Source organism: Psammomys obesus, unplaced genomic scaffold (assembly GCF_907164565.1).
Source record: "Psammomys obesus unplaced genomic scaffold, mPsaObe1.curated_primary_1811, whole genome shotgun sequence".
In the NCBI taxonomy this organism is placed as follows: Eukaryota; Metazoa; Chordata; class Mammalia; order Rodentia; family Muridae; genus Psammomys; species Psammomys obesus.
The window spans coordinates 3715852-3725605 of NW_026592636.1; the positions used below are offsets into that span (position 1 = coordinate 3715852).

Here is a 9754-nt window from a genome sequence, read left to right on the forward strand (position 1 = left end):
CTCTCCAAGCTCTCAAGAGTTTGCAGAGGGACGATGCCCTCCCTGCCCCCTCCCCCAGGAGGCCTAGGGTGGTACCGTCAGCCTTGCCTCACCTCACCCCCCCCCTCAGTGTTGTGGGAGGGAAAGGAGCCCCAGAAGCCCTCCCTTCCCTCCTCCCCCCTCTTCCCCCCACCCGGGGAGGGCTGCTACAATTTGTGGTTACAGCTTTACACGTCAGAAAAAAAAAAAAAAAAGTTTGCAGAATGTCCCACACCGAAAAAAAAAATGCGAAACCGAGGGAAAAAAACCTGCGAGTGGGCCTGGCGGATGGGATTATTAAAGCTTCGCCGGAGCCGCGGCTCGCCCTCCCACTCCGCCAGCCTCTGGGAGAGGAGCCGCGCCCGGCCGGCCCGGCCCCCAGCCCCATGGACCTCCGAGCAGGTAGGAGCCAGGCGTCCGAGGCCTCGGCCTCTGCCCCCGCCCAGCAGCAGTGAGATCCGGTTCCCGTCCTCCTCCCCACCCTCGGAGCCCCAGCCCGGGGCCCGGCCGGGAAGCAGAGCTCCGGCTGGGGAGGTTCGGCCGGGCGCCCTCGAGAGGGGCCGGGTGGGGACGCGGCATTCCTGGAGTCCGCTCGGCGGAGCCGAGAGGTGGCCGAGAGCGCGGCGGGGAGTCCGGGCAACTCTCAGACCTGGACGGACGGCCACCTGGAGCCGCGGCGAGGCGGGGTCCTGGAACCCGCGGACACAGAGCCCCTCGCCAGAGTCGGGGCGAGCGAGTCCGAGGCGGGCAGCGAGGGTGCGGGGAGGGGGGGACGCGGCGCGAGGGAGGAGGGGGCCAGCAGAGGAAGAGGGCGGGCGGGAGGCAGAGGGGGAGCCCGCGGCCGAGCAGCGGGAGGCGAGGGGAGGCCGACACCTCGGGCCGCGCGGAACTCCTTCCTCGGCCCGCGGGGAGGGGAGGAGGGCGCGCGAGGGGAGGGCGGAGGGCAGAGGAAGCCTGGCTGGGCCGGGCGGCCGGGCCGCGGGACTCCCGCTGCAACCGCCCGGGAGCCGGGGGCAGGTAGGGGCGGCCGGGGCCCCGGGCCCACGGTGGCCTGGGAGTGATTACTGCGGGAGGGCGCTGTGGGGGGAGACGCAGCCCGCTGGACCTAGCAGGGAAGAGTGCGTCCGCGGCCCGGGAGCGTGAGAGCTGCCGCAGCCCCCTCAAGCGACTGCTTGGCCAGGCGGCCGGTGGCAGGAGGGCGGGCCGGGCGGAGAGCGGACGCGCCGGAGCGGGCAATGGCTCAGCCGAGCCCCGAAGCCCGGCGCCCGGACCCCGCCTCCGCCCCCGCCGCCGCCGGGAAGGGAGCGGACGGGGGCGGGGCGGGGCCGGGGGCGCCGGGGCCACACAAGGGGAAGGCGCCACCGCTGCCGGGAGGGTCCGAGAGCGAGAGGTCACGGCTGAGAAGGTAGGGCCAGCCAACTGCCGACTCCCGCCGCCGCAGTTCTCGGGGCTGAGCCCCTCGAGCAAGGTCCGCGCAGCTCCTCCGGAGTCACCACACCCATGTTCTTACCTATCTCTCTATTACTCTGGGCTCCGAGAGGCTTCCCTTCGGGAGACCCCCGACCCCTGTGCTCTCCAGAGCCCAGCGGCAGGAAGAACCTGCCAAAAGAGGAAGGAGGGCAGACGGAGGATGTATGGCAGCGCAGTCCGACACTTAGAGACTGGAGGTGGGGAGCATCAGGCGCGCGCTTCTCTCTGCCCGAGTCTGACCTGGGAAATCTCTGGCTTTCAGTGTCTCTGACAGGTATCAGCCTCAGTCTGGTACATACTGCCATCCCGTCCGCCCGCACCACGGGAAACAAGTTCTTATCCCCTAACCGAGAAGGTGCACTCCTCTAGCTCTCGTGTCCTGTGATCACACTTCCAGGCAGAGGAGGAACAACTAGAAATGGCAGCCACTGTCACTGGGCAGCCCCACAAGTGTCTGCTGACTGGAGGAATGGGCCCCCGACTGCACACTGAAGGTTTCCAATTCACACTTCTGCAAGCCACCCCTCTACACTAGCTACTGATTCCTGACACTTCACATTCCTCCCCATAATCCCACCTGCCTGTTCACACCCTGGCTCCCGCACACTGCACACTCTCCAGCCCCTCCCACACCCCTCTGTATGCTCTTGACCACAACGCCCTTTCCAGTTCACCCACACACAAGCTCTGGAGTATTTCCTTCACCACCGCCCCCTCCCCTGGCGGCTTCTGGCTTCAGTGGGCTGCTCAGCCGTGTGGCTGTGGCTTCACTCTCATCTCCCAGAGTACACCAAGAGCCCTCTTGTGGCACAGCAGAGCAGCTTTTCCCTCAGCCTAAGCGCAACTCATGGGTTGACTTCACAAGGAAAGGACTTTCTTGCTTCTGCGTCTTTCCCTGACCCCAGTTTCTTCTATGTTTTGGATTAGAAGGGAAGAGAAAGGGGAAAATGGGAATGTTGGAAAGGACACAGAGATGGAGCCCCACAGGATTCAGCTGGGAGGAACTTTAGCAAGCACAGTGTGATCTCCTTATGGAAGCCCATTGGCACCACATGGGTTCATGGCCGAGCTAGGTCTCCTGACTTCCAGGCCCACCTTCCCAGGAATGCTCCCATTCCATTCCTCACCAGCCTTGGGAGAAGGGAACCCGAGAAGGCAGATGTGAAGGAAGGAAGAAACAGAAGGGGGCAGCCAGTCTTGAGGATGGAAAGACTAGGTTTCGAGGGCCTTTCTCTGGGTAGGACCCCTGCACCTCACTACTTCTTAGGCTACTTCCTCCAGCTCCCCTCAATGGACTCCTCCAAAGTCACCCAGATGCTAGTTCTGATCTGCACAGAGAGCACGACCTTTCCTTCTGGTTCCCATATTTAGCCTAGACTACAGGCCTTCTGGACTCAACGTCTAGGACTTACAGCTGTTAGTCCCTAGTCCCAGGTGCAGTCTCCCTGATCTACCCTGGACATCTGCACTGCTGAGCCCCCCACCCTCACTCGAGGGTGGTCAGCCTGTGGGATGGGCCAGGAGCAGAAGGCCTGTGTGTATAGCGTATGGGGGTGGCCCTTGGGCGTGTGTGTGTGTGTGTGTGTGTGTGTGTGTGTGTGTTCATGAGGGGGCCTGGTTTCCCAGGGCCCAGGGATCTGGATGGAATTAGGGGCTGGCCCTGGCAGGGGCCAGGATGGGGAGTGTAGGGGTGCTGGAGCAGGAAACGTGAGCTGCGCTCATTAGCCCCTCACGTGCTCAGCCGGATTTATAAACACAAGTAGAAGGGGATGTAAACAATCAGTGGGCAGCAGCCAGAGGCAGAGCTGGGACTGGGGACCAAGGCTGGGGGATGGGTCTGGGATGCAGCCTGATGGTAGCCTCCACCTGCATACCATGAGCTGGAGAGGAAAGTCAAGAGCTGGGCTCTAGCAATCTGCCCCTGGGCACTGGGAGCCTCGGGCTCAGTGCTCACACTGAGCTCAGGTGTCCAGGCCTTCCAGCTTGGCTGCCTGAGATATGGGTACATCTTGCCCAAGATCAGAGCTGCCATAGGACAGAGCAGAGCCCTCTACTTCACCTGCCCCTTTCTCCTCTGCTGACCTCCGCTCTGATCCCTACGACTCCCGACTCCCATGTGCTTCTTTCTGCTTCTCTCTAGGACTGGTCAGTAGGCTCCTTCTGTTCTCCTGTGTCCCCCCACCCCCCAGCCTGCAGTGACACGGTTACCTCAGAACTGAAATATTCCTGGAAACACCGGCCTGGTCTGGTTAATTTCATGAGCCGTTTTTCTGCCCAGATGACTTAGCTTTTGTTTATCCAAAGGCTTTTTCCCCCCTGTTGTCCCAGTGTAAGGAGCTCTTCTCCCCAGGGATGTCCCACAGGGCCCAGGAAGGGAGGGGGAGACATGCTTCAGGCTGGGCTCCTGACTGTACCTCCTGTTATGGGACAGACAGAGCCTAGTCCAGGATTTTCTGGATGACAGGGCTGCCTCCGGCAGGGTGGGGTGAAAAGGCCAGCCAAGCCTCTACTTTCTGCTTTGGCAGGACTTTGGCAATGCCACTAACTTCCAGCAAAGGCATACTCCATCCTAAAAGCTGTTTTGAGGCTGGAAGAGCCACTTATCATGGTCTCTCAAACTAACCCTTCATGATACCCACAGGGTCCTACAGGAGGCTTAGCCACATGCTCAGGGCTGAGTACAGAGGAGGAGGACTTGGACATATTTGGGGATTCAATGATCAAGGACTAGAAAGGAAAAACAGTCAGGTAAGAAGTAGGGAAAGGACCAGGGAAGGAACACCGGCTGCAGATAGGAGAGAGAAAAGTGGAGCCTGTTTGCCCAGGAAGCAGTTAAGTGTCTGACCCTGCTGTCTGAAAACACATGTGAACTTACACACATATGTGCACGTGTGCATGTGCGTGTACCCGCTCTCACACATACACACACACTCAAAGATCCTTTCATTCCAAAGACCAGGGGTCCTATGCTCCACCTGCAGAGCTAGCTAGCCAGCTAGTCAAGCACCTGCTAGTCTGCCCTGAGTGTTTGTGCCATAGCAAAAAGCCTCGGCTGCCTCCTGTATTCTCAATGTGATAGACCCTCTAAAGCCCTAAAGACTGAGCATTATGACAGACTCTAACCCTAATCTAGTCTTCATGCCTTCTTAACGCCACACCCTATCCCCAGTCTGAATACAGTCAGGTTGTTAAGCCGATCCACTTGTTTCTACGAAACATGTCATTATAGAAAAATCTGGAAGTATGAAATGTAAACTAGAGGAAAGAAACCACTTGATCTCATACCTATCTAAGCTTAAAATCCAAAATAGCCCTGCTTTTTGTGACATGCCAAACACCATTCTATCTGACGTGTAAAGCAACAAATTCACAGATCTTGAAGACAAACCTTCTGCCTGCCCAGACCTAACCACAACCCCCTCCTGGACTCAAATCTCAACCACACTCATTCAACCAAATCCCAAATCTAAATTCATCTGAAATGTTAAGACTAACCTAGTCCTCAAGTCTAACTTAGCCCATTGGTAATTACACTCCTACCCTGACCTAGCCCAGATAGGCACTGATTTTGATCTTGGACCTCACCTAAAAAGCCATTTAGAAAAGCACGTTTCCCACCTGACTCTGGCCCTTTTCCCAGCCTCAACTCCTGGCTTCTGGGACTCAAACTCTCCACTTTCTTTTGTGGCTCAGCCTGCCTCTTTAAACTCTCCTCTTTCCGCTTGATGCTCTCCCAGTAAAGATAGGCAAGACACCGGCAGGGCCTGTTGGTACAAGCCCAGCATCCCTGCTACTCGGGAGGCTGAAGCAGGAAGATCATAAGTTCACAAGTAGCTTGGGAGACTTAGGGGGACCCTGTCTCAAAAAACAGAGAAGGGCTGGGGCTACAGTTAGGTGTTAGAACACTTGCCTGCATGAACAGGCCCTGGGTTTAATCCTAGCGCTACTGGAAAAAGAAGTAGAGGAAATCAAACTTGTACATTGCTACTAAGGGGAATGCTATGTCCTCTTATACTTCAACTAACCCCATCCTCCCCTCACAACACCCAGAAAACACCGTAGTGTACACCCGCCACCTCTAATCCACCAACCATCTTGGACCCTTCAGCTTGACCTTGGCTGTGGAACCTTGGCTTTTCACTCTTGCACAGGGCTCACTGCTCGCAGCTTGCCAGAGCTAACATATGCCATATCTCCACCCCCTAGTTCCTGCGGCAGTGGGACTAGTTCCTGCAAGGCATGGAGAAGACGCCGGGACACAACTGGGACTCCAGCGTATTGATACAAAGTCCCTAAAGCCTGGCCTGCCCCTCTGAGTACACACATGCATACATATTTGGCACATATAGGGACATACATGCCAAAGACTTTTAGCTGACAGATGCAGTCAAGTATCTACTGATAGACATGAATGCCAGGACTTACATACTCCCACATACACTCCTGGACCAGCAGTGTTACCCTCCCCCTCCCATCTGGTCTCTCACCCCCCTTCCTAGCCCAAGGTGGGGACAGACACCTGAGGGGCTGCCAGCTGTTCCCCACTTGGGCCAGGGCCCTCCCTCATACTTCTTAACCACCCTGTCCACAGGGGACTCGTGGGGGATGCTAGCTTGCCTATGCGCAGTGCTGTGGCACCTCCCTGCAGTGCCAGCTCTTAATCGCACGGGAGATCCAGGCCCTGGCCCCTCCATCCAGAAAACCTATGACCTCACCCGCTACCTGGAGCACCAACTCCGCAGCTTGGCTGGGACCTACGTGAGTATCCCGTTTACTTTGGTCACTTGGCAAAGGGGGGGGTAGAGGCTTTGGAGAAGGGAGGGCATGGTGTAGGGGTCTTGATGAATGATGGGGTGATCGGAGATCCTTTGGGTCAACACAGTGTCTCCATCTGGCTTATCTCCTGCCCTTCCCTCTCAGGTGCTCCCCCCCCATCCTGGCCCCAGGACTAGGCATGTGGGCAGGCCTCGAACCCGCCTTGGCCCATTGCCCCATTGGCTGCCAGCCCAGTTGCCTGCCTCCCCCTGGGGGCTGGGGAAGTCTCCTCTGTTTACACCGTGTTGTGGTGTCTCTTGCAAGGGTGGGGCTGGGTGGGGACAGAGGGGCCCCACCTTCTATGCTTGTGTTCCAGCTCGCCTCTCCCCCCAGACCTGGGGCCCTGTTGTTCTAGACCCATGGGCCTCCCTCTGTCTGCCTCACCCATCCTTCACAGGCCTCTTAGGGGGTCGGAGGAGGGGTCTACAAAGAATCTCGGGCAGTCATGACAAGGGGTTCAGGATGTGGAGGGTGGTTACACCAGAAGAATTTGTGGATAGTCCAGAGATATTCCTAGAGCCCAGGAGAAAAGGAAAGAGGATTGGAGGCGCTGAGGACCATGGGGAACAGGCCCCTCTTCCCGTGTTCCTCTTCCACATCCCAGACCCCACTCCTGAGCCAGGGAAGAAAAAGGGAGGAGGGTGGCGGGGGAGCTGGCTCCAGCCCCAGGATACACCGAGGAAATTAGTTTGTCTCTGTGCTTGTCAGTGTGTGAGCCTCCCCCTGGGCCCTTGCCTACCCCAGGCCTCGCCCCTCTTCTCTTCCCTCCCAGTTGCACATCTCCCACATCCCCTTCCCTGGGCCTCAGGCTGTTCCCCTGAGGCATTGGCAAGGGCTTTGCCCTCTTCCCTAAGCTGTACTGCCTTCCATGCCCTTCCTCCTATCCTCTCTTGAGATTTCCTCAGTTTCTTCCTTTTACAGCTCTGCTTCTAGCAACTGAATCCTCTTCTTTGGGGTGTTGGTGAGTACATTATAATCCCTTGCCCCGTTGGCTTGAGGGATGGGGCCTGTTGAAGAGGAGTTCTGGTGTCACCAGATCCCTTTGCCTTTGATGCTGGCTGGTTTCCCTGCGCAGAAAACTTCTGCTTGAGTCTGCTACCCTTTCTAGTTCCGACCCTTTCTCTCCTGACTTCCTCTGCCAGATTTCTTGAAGGAGTCTTCTACACCCTCTGTCTCCACTTCCTCTCCACCTACTCATTTCTTAACCCCCTGCAATCTGGCTTCCAGGCCACGGCAACCGTCTGTCCCAGGTCATCAGGCACCTCCTTCTCACCAAACCCGACAGCATTTTCCACGGCTCACTTTCATGTTCTGCAACTGCCCTGCGGACCTCTGCTGCCTTCCTGAGCTCTTCCCTGGCCTGCACTCTCAGAGGCCACCTTCTACCTCTCCAGCCTGGCCTCCTGGCTCCTCGGGCTCCTCTTCTTCTCTGCCCTGCCCTATGGTGGGCACTCTACGCCCAGCCAATCAGCACGTCCTTCCTGAGTGGCTCCTTCGTGGTTTTCTCTTTCCACACCTGTCCATAGGTGTGCTTCACCTGTCACCTCCATGCAAATGACACACTTGCTGGAAAAACTCAGGAGGTCTGTGAACAGAGGCCTCCAAGTCAGGGGGCAAGAGCAATAGAAGCTTTGAGAGGAGGTCCCTCTCTGGTGGCGAGCTGGCAGCTCTGCTCTCTTCCTTCCCCATTGCCCTCTCCTTTTCACAGCTGAACTACCTGGGGCCCCCCTTCAACGAGCCTGACTTCAATCCTCCTCGGTTGGGGGCAGAGACTCTGCCCAGGGCCACTGTCAACTTGGAAGTGTGGCGAAGCCTCAATGACAAGCTGCGGCTGACCCAGAACTATGAGGCCTACAGCCACCTCCTGTGCTACTTACGTGGCCTCAACCGTCAAGCTGCCACAGCTGAACTTCGGCGCAGTCTGGCACATTTCTGTACCAGTCTCCAGGGTCTGCTAGGCAGCATTGCAGGTGTCATGGCAGCTCTTGGTTACCCACTGCCCCAGCCTCTGCCAGGGACTGAGCCAGCCTGGGCCCCTGGCCCTGCCCACAGTGACTTCCTCCAGAAGATGGATGACTTCTGGTTGCTGAAGGAGCTGCAGACCTGGTTGTGGCGCTCAGCCAAGGACCTGAACAGGCTGAAGAAGAAGATGCAGCCTCCGGTGGCGCCAGCCACCCTGCACCTGGAGGCCCACGGCTTCTGATCTCTGACCCTTAACGCCCCCACCCCCATCCCCAGTCAGCTGTGCCTCCATTCTGGGGTGAAAAAACCTGAGTACCAACATTTGTTGAGCCGGGAAACAGACAGTGGGAGCTCTGCCCTCCTTGGCCTTGGATGGGAAGTGTAGGCGTGTAGCTTGATAAGCCCTGTCTCCTGACTAGCTCCTGGGGTCCTAGGGTCTGGGAAGAAGGTCCAGTGGGTACCACCCTGTTAACACAGAGGTAGCGCTTGAGGGAGCTGAATGGCTCAGGTGGCTGTAAAGGCTCTCCCTCCTGCTTTCTGCTTGCCACTTGCCAGTACCCACTCAGTTCCTCATGTGGCACTTGCAGAAGCACACCTGAAGGGCATGGGTGGGGGCCACTGTAGCATGTGCCTTGCTGGGGTAAAGACTCTTGGCTTCCCTCCCTCTCCTTGGATGGGTGTTGCTCCCCTACCCTAATAACTACATATCCTGTTCAGGAAGCAAGGCAACCAGTCTAAAGAAGAGTGTGATAGAAGGTGGAGGGGGTGGGGCTATGCCGGAGGTGGCCTAGAAACCAGATGTAATATTAAAAGAAAAGGCCAGGGACAGACCAGCCCCAGCAGTCACCAAGGCAATTGGTGGCACAGGGCGGGAAGCAAAGCCATGTTGAGCATCAGGACCTTGCCTTGAATTTTCTTGCCGGCATCTCGGTGCCTCCTCTCTGCCCCCTTTCCCAGGGTATCTGTGGTTGCCTGGGCTGGGGAGGGCAGCCATAGCCACAGCCACAGGGTTTCCTGAAAGTTTACATTGCAGTAGCATTGTGGGGTGAGGGGGATGGCTCCCCCAGGCTCTATCCCCAGCCCACCCACTCATGACTCTAATTTTGTTGTATTAATATTTATTTATTTGGAGATGTTATTTATTAGATTATATTTATTGCAGAATTTCTATTCTTGTATTAACAAATAAAATGCTTTCCCCAGATCGTGGACTCTTTCCCAGCTGGCAATCTTCCTGGGGTATGTTGCTGGTGATCCTAGCCCTGCCTGCTGGGGTTCTTATTGTCTCTTTATACCATAGAGGTATAGGCTGGCCCTGGAGCAACACAGACTCCTGGAACCCATCCACTCCTTCGCCATACCCACAATGCCTTGGTCCTCCCAGATAAATGTATGTGTTTCATGGTGTCTGTCAGTCTTCCTTGTCTCTGGACTGCTTTACTAGTGTCCCAGATTTGTCTGGCCTTGAATTTCTCCACTCTAGCTCAAC

The 9754-nt window shown here is 57.2% G+C and overlaps 1 protein-coding gene across 3 annotated transcripts; it reads left to right on the top strand.

The window, feature by feature from the left end:
• Window positions 1–233: 233 nt before the first annotated feature.
• Window positions 234–9474, top strand: Clcf1 (cardiotrophin like cytokine factor 1). 3 transcript variants are annotated; one of them, XM_055614548.1, is made up of 3 exons: window positions 234–420; window positions 6080–6246; window positions 8012–9474. In XM_055614548.1, the coding sequence occupies exons 1-3, from the start codon at window positions 243–245 to the stop codon at window positions 8504–8506; spliced, it is 840 nt and encodes a 279-aa protein (XP_055470523.1). In that variant the 5' UTR covers window positions 234–242; the 3' UTR covers window positions 8507–9474. The 3 variants fall into 3 exon arrangements, with proteins under 3 accessions (XP_055470523.1, XP_055470524.1, XP_055470522.1); XM_055614549.1 differs by lacking the exon at window positions 234–420 and adding an exon at window positions 933–1685; XM_055614547.1 differs by lacking the exon at window positions 234–420 and having other exon boundaries at window positions 2422–6246.
• The last annotated feature ends 280 nt before the right edge of the window (window positions 9475–9754 follow it).

Coding starts and splice junctions, on each gene's coding strand:
- Clcf1 (XM_055614547.1), top strand. CDS start 5,896: ATGAATGCCAGGACTTACATACTCCCACATACACTCCTGGACCAGCAG. Junction 6,247..8,011: donor GCAGCTTGGCTGGGACCTAC/GTGAGTATCCCG, acceptor TCCTTTTCACAG/CTGAACTACCTGGGGCCCCC.